At 44.8% G+C, this 17,322-nt stretch overlaps 1 protein-coding gene across 1 annotated transcript; it reads left to right on the top strand.

Annotated features, from left to right (window-relative positions):
- The first annotated feature begins 1,611 nt into the window (after window positions 1-1,611).
- Window positions 1,612-15,462, top strand: LOC115074559. The gene is made up of 4 exons (XM_029574126.1): window positions 1,612-1,788; window positions 6,426-6,596; window positions 13,363-13,906; window positions 15,077-15,462. The coding sequence occupies exons 2-4, from the start codon at window positions 6,585-6,587 to the stop codon at window positions 15,286-15,288; spliced, it is 768 nt and encodes a 255-aa protein (XP_029429986.1). The 5' UTR covers window positions 1,612-1,788; window positions 6,426-6,584; the 3' UTR covers window positions 15,289-15,462.
- Window positions 15,463-17,322: the final 1,860 nt, after the last annotated feature.

Genomic DNA, 17,322 nt, shown 5'->3' with positions numbered 1-17,322 from the left:
ACGGAAGCCCGCGATAGTTAATGGTTTCAGCCGATTGTAGTATACGTAACTTGGCGTAACCTGTCTTAATTTGCTGATGTGTGTTTTCATTGAGAGGTTCAGGATATCTACAATGAATATGCATGGATAGATTTTCATGCACTTTCTCAGTTGAAGGCAAATCCATCTCATGCATATTCATTGTGGATATCCTGAAAGCCTGACTGACTAGGTGTGTGTCCAGCACTGTGTAGAGAACCCTTATCATATGGATAGTCATTATGCCATAACACATGGGAGGTCTGGGAGAGGGGGGGAAACCCCAAGCTATAATTAATTCAAGCAATCTGAAGTAATGTTGGTTAGTATTTTGGCTCCCACTCACCTGATTTTAAACTCTTCAGAGTGCAAAATGCCTTATTCTTAGGACAGTGTCACTATGTTGTATGAAGCAGATGTCATCAGTGGCTTAATTGAACCTCCCTGTGAGGAGGGAGGGGGGGGGGGTTGTCTCTGGTTCCTTAGGCAGAGAGCAATTACTTGTTAATTCTTTTTAAAGGGGAGATTTAATTCCCTCCTGGGTGTGGCCAGGATCCTAACAGTTTCATGTCTCCAATGGGATAAGTGGGCCTGACCTTACTACCCCTCCACGTACAGATTCTTAGCAGAGGCCAAAAGACCATCCTTTGCTCTTGACTCAGACCTTACGCTTGATCTTTGCTGGTAATTATTGGTAGATTTTTGTATAAGAGAAACTGTTCCTCTAGTGCTGATCTCGGCTAGTCCTGTATTGGAAACATCACTCATGACTTCATTGCACTAAGTGATGTTCCTACAGCCCCTGACCATGAGCCAGGAAGAAAGTGATGCGAGAGGTCAGAATCTCTCTTCCATGACAGCTTAGAAGCAGGTTTAGTTCCAAAGCTGAATATCTTCTGCTGGCTAATATTACTATGGTTGTTAGCTGATAATCTGGGAGTTGATTCAGAGTTCCTAGTTTGTAGAGAGAGAGGAAAAGCAGCAAGAAGCCTCATTGTCTGAGCCTCCCTCTCCCTTCCTGCTGCTCATGGCAGTGAGCCCACAAAGGCTTAGGAGTTTCCTTGTGTTATGTTAATTTAACCCCTTTTTGCCTAGCTTTGAAAGCCATATTTTAGGCTCTCTCCAATTTAAGTAGCCTGCATTGTTGCAAAGTATGTGGGTAATTTTGTACCTGTAGTGAATTTTCAAAGGGGAACAATACACATGCCCATGTACTTGGCATCTGTTGTGTGTTTTTTTTGTGGCCAGCAGAATAAGGGCAAAACACATATACAGGGTATCGGCACATATCCCCTGAAAAAAAAAAAATCTGCAAAGGCACATGCGCTATTTACTCCCCTGCCCTAACTACTCCCTTAGCAATGCCTCTCTTCAGTCTAGCTAAACGTCCATGCACTGTGGAAGGCAGAGTGCGCATTAGCTGAAGGTAATCCACTTTGATGTGTCACAAAAGGTGGGATATAAATAAATTGTGCTCACCCTGAGGTCTGCTGCAAATTAACAGGGGCTGGGAGAGAAGGTTCATTTCAACTTTCTCTCTTCCCCTCCCCCCATAGCCTCTCTTTCTCTCTCTCACACACACACACACACACACACACACACATTCGTGCTCTCTCACTGTCTGCGCCCTCCAACGATGACCGCAGCATTCTCTCTCTGCCTGACCTCAGCAGTCTCCGGCGAGCAGGGCATGGGTACACAGGGCAGCCAAGGCATCTCACTCGGCAGCAGTCAGACTTCTGCTTCCGGTCCCTTCCAGGCAGAGTGCAGGTAAGGGGGAGGTGGAGTGTTAAACCAAGACACGTGCAAGCAGATCAGAGAAGAGTCACTCTGCTCTGTATTCCAGCCCCTCCCCTCCTGTCCTGCAGGAAACCGGAGGGGGTGAGATTGGCATGAACAGAAATGCGAAGAGCCCCTTTGCTCTCTCTTCTTGTGACTCCCCTCGCTCAGGGCCCAGAGTGCACAATTTAACCCCCACATGTTTTCTGCACAAACTACTGCCAATGCAGCAAGGAGTTTTGTGCCATCTTATGCAAATCCCATGCTAATGATGGCATTAGCTATTAAGCCCTAATGCAGTGCTAGCTTAATCTGTGGGTAGAAGCTGGAGTTCTAGTGCGGGGACCAGTAGTTGGGGTTTATGTGCAGAAGAATGTTTTCAGCCCTGAAGACATTTTTGTGTGTATGAATCCTATTTTAGGTGCAGCAAACACCCAAAGCATGTTTTCTGCACCAGAAAGGGAAGGAAGGCAGCTTTTCCTCTGCCCTGTGCTTTCCTTTTCCTGCAGCACCGGATCTTGCTACCTCCTCTGGCCTTGCCCCTGCCACAAAGTGGAGGGTTTGGAGAGCTGATATGGCTTCAGACTCTTTCTGGTAGTTTCCATTAAACAGTATAAAAATATCCTGACCCACGGCTGCCACTTCTCCCAGCTCGCAAATCATCTTTAATGTGCACGGAAGATCAATTGTGTGCCGGGCAAAGTCATGCTCAAGGTTGCAAGAGGGAGGTGTGAGCACAGAAGTTGTGCCAGGCAAAGTCACGGTCAAGGTTGCAAGAGGGAGGTGTGAGCACAGAAGCTTGCATGCACCCAAACGCCTTCAGAGTTAAAATGTGCGCTTAGCCTATGCCCATTTTATCTCTGGTATGTAGATTTTTTTTTAAACTCCTGATGTATTAGCCTAGCAACTGCTTATTGTTATTTTTTCCACGCAGGTTAAAAAAAAACCTGCTGAATTTCAGCGCGCACTTTTACCGCATACCTTATTTACATCAAGCCCTCAGGGAACAGGCGGGGGCGCAGAGTTCCCAGGGATCGCCCAGAGGCCTGGAGATTCCACTGAAATCTCCCCCCAGCTCTAGGGCAAACCTGGAGCATTGCTGGCTCTGGGCAGCATCTGGCGGCAGAGACTTGCTCTAGGAAACCCCTCGGATGGCCAGACTGTGCAGAGGGAGGGGGGCTCCATCTCCAAGAAAATGGAAAAAAAGAGAAAACAAAACGTTTTCCTGTAGGCGCAGAATTAGAGAAGAATATCCGTAAGAGAAGCTGCTGCACAGTTGTTTTTTGTTTTCGATGACTCATCAGGTCTAAGAGCAGTTTGTTGGTTTTGGCCCTCGGCCTCGCCTGTGCACTGTCTAATATGTGCCATGAACTAATCTAAAACCGAAGCTTTGCAGGGCGAGTCTGTTTGAAGAAATAAATCTGAAACTCTGTACGTTTTTTGTGACCTGGCGCTTTCCTCCTCTTCCTTTGCGGGTCCAGCTCCACTGCATCCAGGGCTGGGATCAGCACCATGAGCCTTCAGTCGCAACAAGCCGGGGGAGTTTTTGCTCTCTATTTTATGTCCACACTCCCCCAATTCATATAACCCAGTCACTGCGGTCAGGGGCAGCTTGCAGGCAACTATCAGCCGGGGGGGGATCTTTTTCGGAACTAGCCCAGGGGGTATCTGTGACTCACTCGTGCACTTTCTGTGGATCACGTGCTTAACAGCTCCCAAAAGCACACCAAGTTCAATGTTGAAAGATACAACGGGAGGCTGGCAGAACTGAGACAACAAATTCTCCAAATACAATTTCACATTTCTCCTAACAAACTAAGTGGAGCACATCCTAGATCAGGGGTGAGCACACTGAGCTGCAGACCCCCCTTCCATCCATGCAATCCATTGGGCCCCCCCACAAAGTTTGGTTCCAGCTCTTATGTGTCCTGGATTCCTGGCCTGGTGTTAAAGTTTTTTGCCAACCAATCAGCTCTTGATCCAGTTGCCGAGGAATGAGAGAACCGCCCTGCCAGCCGGGGACTCGGACACTCGCATTAGCTGCGGTGCTGCTTCTCTTGTGCTCAGTGACTGCCCCCTCCCCCCGCCCCAGCAGTGCTGCATCAGTATCTAAACGTTGATGCTTACTGCCAGCCTTTCCCCAACCTGCGACAGCCCTCTCCCTTTCCCATTCTCACCCCTTCCTGGCACCCTCGCTGTTTCTACAGCCAGCGGCCCCGCAACGCTCAGCCCAGCCACCTCAGACAGAAGTTTCACTAGCATTGCTTTCCATTTTCCATTTCTTTTTTCTCCTCCTTTCATTTTCTATACCTGCCTCTGATACGAATCTGTTCCTTACAGCTCTGACTCTCTAATCTCAGAGCATCTCACCCCTCTCTAATGCTCCAGTCCCCAAGCTCCCTCTTTTCATCTCTCACCTACCTGCCAGCTATCTCCCATTCCCATCTTTCATGCTTTCCCAGCCTCTTATTCCTTTTCTGTTTTTCACACATTCCCTAGTCCCCATTTCCTCCTCCTGTACTCACGCACTCCCCAACCCTCGTCTGTCTTCCTCTGCCTCTCATCCCCTCATCAGCCCCAGCTCCCTTCTTTGTGATGCTTCCCCTTCCTGGCCTCTTTCACTGCCATTCCCACTCTCTCTCATCTTTACAACACCCTTTCTACTGCCTCTCATACTCTCTCCAGTACTGCAGGACATTCACACCCTCACTCGTACCTTCCCTAGCTCATCTAATATCTAACAGGCCCCCAGTCCTACAAATCCCTACTGCAGGTGTCTGGAACCTTTTTGGCTGAGAGAGCCATGAACGCCACATATTTTAAAATGTAATTCCGTGAGAGCCATACTAACTACAACCCCCACCCTCCTGACCCCCCCCAAGACCTACCAAATTAATTTACTACAACCCCCCACCCTCCTGACCCCCCCTCCCAAGACCTGCCAAAAGTCCCTGGTGGCCGAGCGGAGGTCCACGGCTCGCAGACAAATCTTTAATAAAAGTAAAAATCTAACAAAACCCCCCACCCTCCTGACGCCCCCCCAACACCTCCAAAATTAATTTACTACATCCCCCCACCCTCCTGACCCCCCCCCCCCAAGACCTGCCAAAAGTCCCTGGTGGTCCAGCGGGGGTCCGGGAGCGATCTCCTGGACATGGGCTGTCGGCTGCCAGTAGTCAAAATGGCGCCGACGGCCCTTTGCCCTCACTATGTCAATGGCAGCAGTAGCCCCTGTGACATAGTAAGGGCAAAGGGCCATCGACACCATTTTGATTACTGGCAGCCATCTGCCCTTTGCCCTTACTATGTCACAGGGGCTACCGCCGCCATTGGTCGACCCCAGTGACATAGTGAGGGCAAAGGGCCGTCGGCGCCATTTTGACTACTGGCAGCCGACAGCCCAAGTCCAGGAGATCACTCCCGGACTGCTCCTGGACCCCCGCTGGACCACCAGGGACTTTTGGCAGGTCTTGGAGGGGTCAGGAAGGTGAGGGGTTGTAGTAAATAAATTTTGGATGTCTTGGGGGGCGTCAGGAGGGTGGGGGGTTTTGTTAGATTTTTACTTTTTTTATTAAAGATTTGTCTGCGAGCCAGATGCAGCCATCAAAAGAGCCACATCTGGCTCGCGAGCCATAGGTTCCCGACCCCTGCCCTACTGTCTGCCCCAAATCACTGCTCAGTCTCAGTGTCCCTGCTCTGCCCTCCCAATTCTATCTCAGATTCCCTTCCCTTCCGAATCCCTGCTTATCCCCAGTCCCCAAGTCCCTGATCTTAACCTCTAGTCACTGAGTCTCCTTGTTCTTCCCCTAATCTCGCACCACAGTATCTGAGCCCCGTTCTTCACCTGTTCTCTCCTCAGTCCTCATCCTTCACCTACTTTCCCCCCTCAAGTCCCCAAATGACAACTTTTTTCCTCTTCCCTGTCCGTTCTCGTTCTTCACCTGTTCCTCTCAATCCCCATTCTTTCCCCACTTTTCCACCACCAGTCCCAGTTCTTACCCTGCCTTTCTACCCCCATTTCCCCAACCTTACCATTCTTCTCCCCCAGGGCCTAGTCCCCCGTCTGATCTCTCCCCCAGACATTGTTCATGCTCTATTCTTCCACCTGCTCTCCACCCAGTCCCCATGAAACAATCTCTGTTCTTCCATTGCTCTCGCTCTCCAGTCTCCCTGCTTCACCTCATCTCTCCCCCCTCCCCCCAATCCTCATGGGCTGGCAGTGTCCTTGAGCAGTAGCCCCCATGGCCAAGACCCTATTGAACATAGGCTAGCTCTGGCTCTGCACGGGAAGGGGGTGGGTATATAAGGATTATCTAGAAAGGACGTAACCTGAATTATGAATCTGAGTCTCCACTTTTTCTCCCTGCTTATTGGGTCTGGTCGCACCAGCACACCCTCTATGTACGGAACCATGTAGCTAAGTATATAAATGTTTACTGTTTTTCTCTCCCTGTTTCTCAAGTAAAGTATCCTTGCACGCTGCCACAGAAGAGTTCTGAGTCATTCCTGCTTCATACTAGGGGTTTTCCTGGAGGCCTGGCACGCCCTGCTACGCGTGTCCAGTTCTGACCCTGACAATTAGATTGGGCCAGACAGGTACCCTAAAAACCTATATGTATAATTTCCAGGTTTTACACACTGAAACCTTACTCCCAAGCATTGCTACAAGAAAAACAGGGGAGAGGAGGAGCGGAAATGCAATTGAAAAGATATCCACTCCCCACCCCCTACCCCCGTTGCCCTTACATCAAACCTTTTCTGCACTGGATAACGAAGAAGCTCCAAGAATGGAAAATGAGGTGAGATTTATTTTTTTTTATTTAACACTTTTCTATACCGACCTTCATGGTTAGATGACCATATCAGATCAGTTTACATCGAACAGGGGACTGTAACAAAAAACAGTAAAAAATAGTAAATTGAACAGGAAGAGCAAAGTTACATTTAACAAGGTAGGTAAACTTGGAGGCATAGACAGCCGGAAAGAAAGGCTTAAGAACGCAGTAAACCAGGAGGTAAACAATTGTATACTCAGGGGTGGGTCTTATTAAATACTTGAGGAGGTACAGAGGTCCATTGTTCATGAGGATGTTCAGGGACCCTTTTAATCCCATTTAAAAAATCCCATTTAATCCCATTTAAATCCCATAAAATCCCATTTAAAAGGGACGTAGTCACCTTGTGTACCCAAAAACCCTTAAACATTATCAAAGGTCATAAAAGGAAGCCGCTTCTGCTGGGAGACTTGGTCATCAGAGGAACCAATTTCATTTTGATGGGGAAACAACAGTTAAATGCCTTCCAGGATCCTCGGCCAGTAGAAATACCAACCAGAGAGTCAACGCAATTACAGAAGAAAGTAGAGGCTCCAGTATTAATGTTTATCATCCATCTGGGGACGAATGATCTTGCCAGACATGGGATCCTTGTCAGAGCCTGCACAGATATGGAGACCGAATTACCCCTCCTGCCCTCAGAGGTGCTCCCTGCAGCGCAGAGCTGAGGCACAGTGGCAGGAGAGCACGGGGAAAACTTGAGCAGCTGCTGCCTGTGTGCTGGGACAAGGTGGGGGTGTGAGAGAGGCTTGTAATGCCGCTGCAGCCGCCGGTGTTGCACCTGTTCCATAGCTGAGCCTGAAATGCTCTCCTTCTCCCTTTTGCCTCCTTTTGGAAGAAGTTTCATATTCAGGATTTTGTTTTCCACGTTATAGTTTATGAAAAATTACACAGGAAAGGAAAAATGTATAACAGCCGGGGAGCAATTTTCAAAAACAGAATTTCCATAAGGAAAGGGTTGTTTTCCAAATGAGAAAGCACATTTCAAAATTACCCTCCCTCCCCCCCACCTCCATGTGTGTGGGGGGGGGGGGAGGGGAGGCAGAGCACACAAGGAGAATTAAAAATATTTTTAAAAATTCCTTGTACATACTTCCTGGCAGGGAGATCCCATCTACGTCTATACCCACTGTCTCCACCAGACAAGAAAATTTCAAAATAAGCTTGCATTTACATCCACAAGCTCCACCAGTGGGACAGAAAAGTGCACCTCATTGGAAAAAAAACAAAAAAAGATGCACCATAGCTTATAATAACAAAACAAACACCATAACAAATGCTGCATTTCCTTACACAAGTCCAAGAGCACCAAAAAGAGGAAAAAAGGGAAAAGTCTTATTCCCCAACCAAGATACTAGTCGGGCTGGTCCCATCTCAATCACAAGAAAAAAGGATATTTTAAAGTAAAAAGCAGTAACATAGTAAATGTCAGCAGAGACAAAGACTCAAGTGATCCATCCACTTTGCCCAGAAATATTATTTTTTTAGGCAAGTAACTGCCGCTTCGAGCAGGCTTCCCCTCTTCTTGCATCCTCTGTGTTTATCCCATGACCTTTTGGATTCTGTTACTATTCTGGGAGGGCATTCCAGGCATCCAGCACCCTTTCCTGACTCTGTCCCCTCAGAGTTTCACATCCTGACTCCGTAGTTGTACAGCTTTCTTTCCACTGGAAAAGGTTTGATTCCCGGGCATCACTAAATTCCTTTCAGGTATTTAAAAATCTGTATCATCTCTCCCCTGACCCTCCTCTCCTCCAAGGTGTACATGTTCAGGTGCATCTCATAGGGCCTTTGATGCAGCCCCCATATCATTCTGGTCGCCCTTCTCTGGTCCCCTTCTATCCTGTCTCTATCTTTTTTTGAGATACGGGCTCCAGATCCGGACACAGTAGTCCAGGTAAGGCCTCACCAAATACCTGTACAAGGGCATTATCACCTCCTTTTTCCTACTGGTTATGCCTCTCTCTACGCAGCCCAGCAACTCTCGGACCTTAACTACCTCCTTGTCACATTGCTTCACTGCCTTCAGATCATGAGACACTATCACCCCGAGGTCTCTCTTCCTGTCTTTCCCTTCCCCTCCCCCACTTACAGCTTCCTTGGATTTCTATACCCCAGATGCACGACTCTGCAATTCTTGACATTGAATCCCGGCTGCCAAACCTTCAACCACTCCTCGACTTTTCTTAGATCACTCATCATTCTGTCTGCAGCTTCAGGTATGTCTACTCTGTTGCAGCTGTTAGTGTCATCCGCAAAAAGGCAAACCTTTCCTTCTAACCTTTCCAAAATATCGCTCACAAAGCCACTGACCAGCATTTGGAAAGGTTCACTTTGTAAGATAGCGCTTTGCTTTGGGACTTAGCATGAAAACCAAACATTGTATTTATCCTAAGTACAATATATAAGCGCCAATTAGTTGTTTTTCTGGCTAATTCTGTCTCTCTCTCTCTCTCTCTCTCTGTTTTCTCTTTCTCCCTCCTTTCGGTTGAGAGCAAAGTATTTGGGGATCCTGTCTGGATGAAAGGCCCTATGTGTTCCTAATTGTTGCACAGAGTTGAGGGATCTGCTGCCTCGAGGGCCATCGTTTCCCTGGCAGGGGAGGGGGCCTGTGTAATCATTTTCTAAATTCAGTTTTGTTTTGTTTTTTATTATTTATTGATTTGAGAAACATGTGATTTTCTGGAAATGTAGATAAGAACATCTGCAATTCTGCTATCCACTGTTTCTCACCGTTACACACCTGGAGGAGAACAGAATGTATAATTCTGGTCCACTGTAATGGGAAAAAAAAATAAAATCAAGGGCAGGATGTTGAAGGGGGCAGCCGGCAGTGAAACTGAAACTTAAGGACTTTGCTATAAAAAAACAACCATAATCTCTCTCCCTCTCTACCACAGCAATCATCCTTCCTTCCTTTTGGTGAGTTTATTTTTTTCAAAATTATCTCTGCTAGCAGCATGAATATGTAGTACATTTAAATAACCATCTATATGAGAGGGCAGTATCATTGGAGAAAGGCTTTTCATTTGTAAACTCATCCCTCATTTTAAAGCAGTGGTTCCCAACCTTGTCCTGGGGACGCCCCAGCCAGTCGGGTTTTCGGGATACCCACAATGAATATGCATGAGAGAACATTTGCATGTTTCGGAGGCGGGGCGGGTTCTCGTCTGGTGGCACTGGAGCGTTTGGGGGGGGGGGGGGGGCACTTTTTTTGCCGCTTGAAAACTGTTGCCGCCTGAGGCGGGTGCCTCACCCTGCTTCGTGCTAGAACCGCCCCTGATTGCAGCTGTGTTACAGAACATCTGCAGTGGAAACAAGTAAGAAAAGAATTGCCCATCAATTCCTATGGCCACAAGTGGAGAAAGGCCATGGCCGTTTCCCCTTTTCACCGCGCACTTGTATAGTCTAATAAACCTGTGTGTGTGTGTATATATATATATATATACACACACACACAGGTTTATTAGACTATACAAGTGCGCGGTGAAACGGCCATGGCCTTTCTCCACTTGTGGCCATATATATATATATATATATATATATATATATATTTGTACACACTGCCAGCCTTGTTCACAGTCCCGTTCGTTTTCCTGAGGTGAAGGGAGGGAAATCACAACCACTAACACCTTCTTCCCCAGGGGGAGGCACCAGGCGCCAAGACCGTGAGAACCGACAGAGTTTGCCCTAGGAGGGGGATTCCCGCCAGGTTGGCCCCAGGGCGAGATAAGTGGTCAAGGGGGCATTACATATAGATGACTTTTTTTTTTTTTTTTTTGGACATGTGGGACAACTAAATACAGCGCCTCTCGTTGAGCTTGATTTAAAAAAAACTTTATAAACTAATGATTGGAACTTTCTTTTTTGTTTTTAAATTTTATTTTTATCATTGCTAGAGTCATCACTAACACCAAGAAATTTGAACATATCACCCCCATACTCAAAGACCTTCATTGGCTCCCCATCACATCCCGTACCCTCTTCAAAACCCTGTCCATTATCCACAAATCCCTTTACTCCCATAACTCTGACTGGCTTGATGACCCGCTCATCTTTACACGCTCTGACCGGCCCACCAGAACTGTCAATAAAGGTACCCTTACCATACCTTCCCTTAAAAAAGCCCACCTCTCTTCTACAAGGGATAGAGCAATCTCCATCGCAGGCCCCAGGCACTGGAACTCCCTTCCGACCCCCCTTAGACTCGAATCATGCTACGCAAAATTTAGAAAGAAACTAAAGACCTGGCTCTTCCGAATAGCCTACCTCGAATAGACCTCTCTTTCCCGCTCCACCCTGCCCCCTCTGTCCTCTTGACTAACACAATTGATCCACAGCCCTGTATATAATGTATTTATAATGTATTTATAGTTATACTCCATACTGTACATAGTTCATCACAGTTTACTGTCCGCTTCCTTGCCTTCATCTCCTCTGCAGCCTATGCTATGCCCCCTCCCAATACCCCTGTTCATTGTATTGCCTTTCCTCCTTTTTAGTTCCAATGTAAACCGGCATGATGTTTGCATACTAATGCCGGTATATAAAAACCTTAAATAAATAAATAAATCATTTTAATCATTACAGCAAGATTCTTCTCACTTACAGGAAAACAGAAATGCAATAAGGCACAACCACATATTCAAATAAGTAAATTATAAAACTTCACTTAATCAGGCATTATTGCACTCCCCCTTAAGGAAATAGATGAAAGGCAGGCAGGTAATTTAAAGGGAGTCAAAAGGAAATAGCACATGAGAAAGGCTTAACATGAAATAAGGCATTCATTTATATATGATCTGCTCAGGATGGGGACTTTCAACACAGCTTTGGGATGGGGATACTGATCCAGCTCTTGTATGGTTTCTGAGTGGTAGGAGGGAGGGGAGGGAAGTTAAGATTTGTTGAGAATCCAGGGTGGAAAAGGTTATTGTTGGGAAGGGAAGGGCAATCTGATTTTGTCTCCAAGAGCAAAGACATCCAGGACCAAAGTGTGCATGGAAGTAGATAAAGGAGTAGGTGGCGGAGAGGCTAATAGGCATTAAAGGGGGTGGATAAAGCAAACCAAAAATCAAAGGACATGATTTTACTTTTGTAAAGTATTTTCTTCAATGCATATACAAACGGTATGCAAAGATAAATGTATTCATTGTATAACTGCGTTTCATCTCATGTCAAAGATAAAAATACAAAAGAATCTTAGCTTGCAGCTCCTGAAAGAAAAAAAACAAAACAGTGAAGACTTTTAGGAAGCCCATTTCTCCCCCCCCCCCTCCCCCCAAACTTATTATTAATTTGTATTCCTTGTGAAAAATTCAGGAAGGTGGCTGAAAACATCGAGGTCCATCTGACCTTCCAGAACAGAATAAATGAGTCTCTTGATTTCTTAGAAAGTGTTCATCTGTGACAGAAGGATTTAGTTTTCCCCAAATACTCGACCGGAAATACGTTGGTGATAAACTGAAGTCTTAGTTCCCATCAAGGTTTCTTGTAAAGGGAGAAGCGAGGGTGTAGTTGCTATAAAATGTTTGCGCATGAACAACTCTGACCAAGTCTTAAATCACACAATAATATATTTATTATACTGAGTATAAGCAAAGGTATACTTAGGAAGCAAAGGTATACTTACAACATGTACATAGCACATCTATGGTCTGGAACATTTGCTTGATTTTTTCTTTTTGCAAGCTCTTTTTATATACATTTTCTGTAAGCTAATTGATAACTACTATTTGTTCCAAACCACAAGATTTCAGTTAACCTTGCTGCTAAATGCAGCTACTCTTTGTTCCCGTTTGATCTTATCTTACTTCATATGCACAAACTTTCTTCACAGATACCCTTTCTCAGATCTGTTATCTTCACAGATACCCTTTCTCAGATCTGTTATCTTCTTATCTCATGCTCATCCTGTGACTCACTTGTTGACGTTTCACCTGGATTCTGCTAATGTGTGTGTTACTTTGCAAAACTAGGCCATAGTTCATATGTTGCTTCTTCTTCTTTCTTCAGAGCCTTAATTCATTTTGAGGCCTCTGGTATTTTTTCCATCAGCATGTTCTACAAAAAGGAACCAGTGCAGTTTACCGCATCAGATACTTGAGAAATGTACATCTTAACAAATTGTACGTTTTATAATGCAGACCTGAGAAACCAGAATATAACAGTAAATAAGAACCATTAGGCCCATCTCTTATCTGCCCAATTACATTCCTGATGCAAAGCTGAAGAATCCAATTGATCTCCGGCTTTCCTTTCACTCATTCATAACCAAGGATCCTCTGTGCTTTCTTGAATTATATTACTATTTTTGTCTCTACCATTCCGTGAATCCATCATCCTTTTTGTAAGCTAATATTTTCGGATCTTTTGCTTGAGTCTACAACTTTGTCTGTTATTTATAGATTTGAAATATTTTGCTGCTTTATCATAACCCCACAGTCTCTCCTCCCCTCTAGGGTATCCATAGTTAGGTCCTTAAATTGCATCTAATAGAGCTCATGGTGCAGGCTCTGCCCCATTTTGATAGTCCTTTTCCGGTCTGCCAATACTCTTTTTAGTGTCTATATCCTTTCAGAGGATTGCCCTCCAGAACTGGACATGATATTCCAGTTCTCCAATAATGAAGTAATAACTAAATATACTACACACACAAATGTACTAGATTATGCATTTTGATACTGTTGCCTGTTTATCTCTCTTTTATTGTTTTTTTATTTTACAAAAGCGAACCCAATTCACTCACATTTTCAATCAAACCATGTGGGCTGAAGAGGACTCGCCTTACTTTAGAGAAACCCACCTTCAGAGCTCTGAACACCCAGCTGAAGGAAAGACCTACCTGATGTTCCATGGAACCGCCGTTGATGCTGCCGCATCAGTCATCCAGAACGGCTTCAGACAATCATCAGAAAAATGCATGCTGGGCCGAGGGGTCTACGTCAGCAGAGATATAGAGAAAGCTAAAAGATACCCCTTGAACAGGCCCCACGAATGTGTGGTATTGAAGCTAAGAGTTAATGTGGGGAGAGTGAAGAAGATAGACAGACAGAATCACCCACTTCAGAAAACGTGGCATGATAAAGGTTATGACACTGCCTGGGTGCCTCCTGGCTGCGGGATGGTGTCCAGCGGGTTAGAGGAAGATTGCATCTGGGACCCCAGCAGGATCAAAGTTGTTGATGTGGTTATTGCACCTGGTTATGCGCTGCAGTATCTAAAAGACCTTGTCAAGGCTAAAAAGCAAGGGCAGAACATGGTCTATCTCCTTGGTGAGTTTTATCTTTTTTTTTTTTTTAAATCTGGTAGCAGCATGAATATGTAGCAGATTTAAATAATATTTATGAGAGTCTAGTATTATTGGAGAGAGGTTTTTCATTCACAAGTTTGTAAACTATCATCCTTTATTTAAAAGCAAAGCACATTGATGTGTAACGGGGGAGTGGGCAGGGGACCACAACTGGTGAATGCTTGGATCACAGGTTTCCTGCACATTTGTTGACTCTTAAGGGTTTTGTGACTGTGATGTATTTTTTGCACATAAGTGTACTTTAAATGACTATTGCTGCAATGAGCAGATTATGAGCAATTTCAAATACATAAATAAACGTTAAAGTGCAGCTGTGTTGTAGAACCTTTGCAGTGGGATGAAGTAAGAAAAGAAGTCCACAGCAGTCCCTATGAGTGCTTTTTTTCTAAGAAGAACGTTGCTCTAGATTCGTAAGTTTAGTGGGAAAAAAGATATTTTGTTTTTAATTTTAACCTAGATCCATAAGTTTTACAGGAAAAGCATTATTTCACTTTTTAGTTTTTGTACAGCTGTAGCCATCTTGAAAATTTGGTTGCTGTAGCTGAATGGTTTGGGAGATAATGTGCACATAGACAGAGGCAAAGCCAATAAGTGATTTTTTAAAAATGTTAGAAATGTTTCAACAAGTTTTTGATGCAGTCAAACTGTAATTTGAAATCCCTTGCTTTCCAAATGCTGTCCTGGTGATCCCACAGCCAACTGGCGGTTTCTGGATATCCGTAATTAACATACATTAGATTAATTTGCACATATTGAATCTCTGATATATGCAAATTGATTTCATGTATATTCATTGTAGACTTCCTGGAAACCCAACTGCCTGGGAGGTCACCAGGACAAATTTGGGAAGCCCTGATTACTGTCTTCCATTGCTTTCTTGTTTTTCTTTCCTTAAAATATTTGCAGTGAAGTTTTGTCTTGACTGGTGCATATTTATACCTAATCGACTGGGGAAAGTGATCGGATTCCGAACAGACAGCCAAATGACATACAAATGTACTAGATGATGCTTTTTGATACTGTCTCTTTTATTGGTTTTTTTTTTTTTATTTTACAAATGGGAACCCAATTAACTTCACTCACATTTTCAATCAAACTATGTGGGCTGAACAGGACTTGCTCTATTTTACAGAAACCATTCTTCAGAGCTCTGCAAAACTCATTAATGGAAAGATCTATCTGATGTTCCTTGGAACCACCGTTCATACTGCTGTATCAATCATCCTGAATGGATTCAGATCATCAAATGAAGGCGAGCTGGGGCCAAGGCTCCAAGTCAGCAGAGATATTGAGAAAGCTAAGAGATACCCCTGGACAAATACCCCTACGAAAATGTGGTACTGAAGCTAAAAGTTAATGTAGGTACAGTTAAGAAGACAAAATCACCCACTTCAGAAAACTTGGCAGGATGACGGTTACAACACTGCCTGGGTGCCTCTTGGCTTTGGGATGGTGCGCTGCGAGTTAGAGGAAGTTTGTGGCTGGGACCCCAGCAGGAGCAAAGTTGTTGATGTGGTTATTGCATCTGGGTATACTTTGCAGTTTCTAAAAAACCGTAGTCGAAGCTAAAAAGGAAGGGTAGCATGTGACAGGTCCCCAGTCAGACGAAAGCTGTTACATGCTCTGTAAAGATGTTCTTGCAAGTATGTATGCTTGCTATGTGCATGGGAGGGAGGGGGAGGAAGAAAACTGGTTTTCAGACTTCCCGTCCCCACTCTCAGACCGCACACAGCATGTTAGCTGGAAAAAAATATATTCTCTTTAAGTGTCTTACTGTCTTCTTTCCTGTTAATAAAAATCTATGTGAAAAATCTTTGACCATGCATCTTCCTAATCTGTGCCGAGGTGTCTGTCCATACAAAAAATAGTCATACGTACATAGATATATTGATGTAGATGTGTAAATATGTATGAGAGCGGTTCCCATGAGTCATCTTTTCCTCAGTGCAGGGTCGCCTGTGGGGAATTTTGAGGTATTTAAGGAAGAGCTGCAGCTGGCTCCCCTGCACTGAGACAGCAGGATCTTAAGTACTGTTCTGGACTTGCTTTCTCTGTAGGCTCAGATAAAGTTGTGCAATTGCTGTGTCACTGATCAAACTCACTAATCCACTCTTGTCCCGGACAGGATTCCTGGGCTAGAAATCCCCTTACACTCCTTCTCTAACTCCAAGCAGCACAAATCTCCTGTGCCTCATGGACAGCAAGTTTTATATCCTCATTTCTAACCCATTCCCTTTTAAGGGAAAGCACCACCATCACTGAGCACTACAATGTCCGCCTCAGGGAACCTCCCAGAAGCCCATCCTTCACAGGAAAGAACTTGCACTCTGCAGATCAATGGGTGTACAGATCTCTCTGGCATCTGACTGATTGATCTCCCTTTGGGGGAAGAACAAATCTAATACTCCTTCTGGAGACCCTAGCCAGGGTTAAATGTATTTGCATCTGTGTTTCTACGCTAGTGTCTTGGACAGGGCTACAGAGCCTTTTTTTTTTTAATTTACCTCTAGTTCCCTGGTTCAAGGCAGCAGAGACTGACAGTCATTACCACCTGAAACTGATATAGCAGTGTGGATGAAATGTACGTTGCAATTTTGCACGAATTGCCACTACTGTCAGCAGTCTCAGGAGAGAGGCAAAGACTGCACAGAGATGGACACTAAATGACCCCTCTCGCCCTCAGAGGTGCTCCCTGCAGAGCAGGATGGAAGAACATCGAGCGAGGAGCATGCGGGAAACTTACACTGCAAGGGCCTGCGTGCTCTACCTGTAATATTTCCCTATTCCCTCCTTTGAAAGTTTCATATTCAGTTATTTTTCCTGCGGTCAGGGGAGTTTGCATCTATAAAATCTCATGGGGAAATGGAAAAATTATAGCTCATTAATAAAAAAAAAAATATATATATATATATATATATATACCATAATTTATTATAAACCCCCCCCCCAAGTGATAACAAATGCTGCATTTCCCTATACAACTCTAAGACCACGAAAGAGAGGAAAACAAGAAAATAATTATTACTCACAACCAAGATACTAAGCAAGTTTAAACATGGCAGGCTCGTCCCAGCTCTATCCCAAGAAAAGCGGATATGTTAAAGCCAAGAGCAGACGGTACCAGCATTTGGAAAAGTTCACAGGGCTTTTCCAGGAGCTTAGCATGAAAACCAAACATTGTATTTATCCTAAGTACAATATATAAGCACCAATTAGTTGTTTTTCTGGCTAATTCTTTCTCCCTCCTTTTGGTTGAGAGCAAAGTATTTGGGGATCCTGTCTGGATGAAAGGCCCTATGTGATCCTCATTGTTGCACAGAGTTAAGGGATCTGCTGTCTCGAAGGTCCTCGTTTCCCTGGCAGGGGAGGGGGGCTGTG

This window comes from Rhinatrema bivittatum, chromosome 12, assembly GCF_901001135.1.
Source record: "Rhinatrema bivittatum chromosome 12, aRhiBiv1.1, whole genome shotgun sequence".
Classification (NCBI taxonomy): domain Eukaryota; kingdom Metazoa; phylum Chordata; class Amphibia; order Gymnophiona; family Rhinatrematidae; genus Rhinatrema; species Rhinatrema bivittatum.
This window is presented reverse-complemented; position numbering and strand designations above follow the sequence as displayed.

Excerpts from the sequence above, each read along its gene's own strand:
- LOC115074559 (XM_029574126.1), top strand. Across the intron at positions 13,907-15,076 it reads GAACATGGTCTATCTCCTTG|AAACCATTCTTCAGAGCTCT; the intron begins GTGAGTTTTATC and ends TCTATTTTACAG.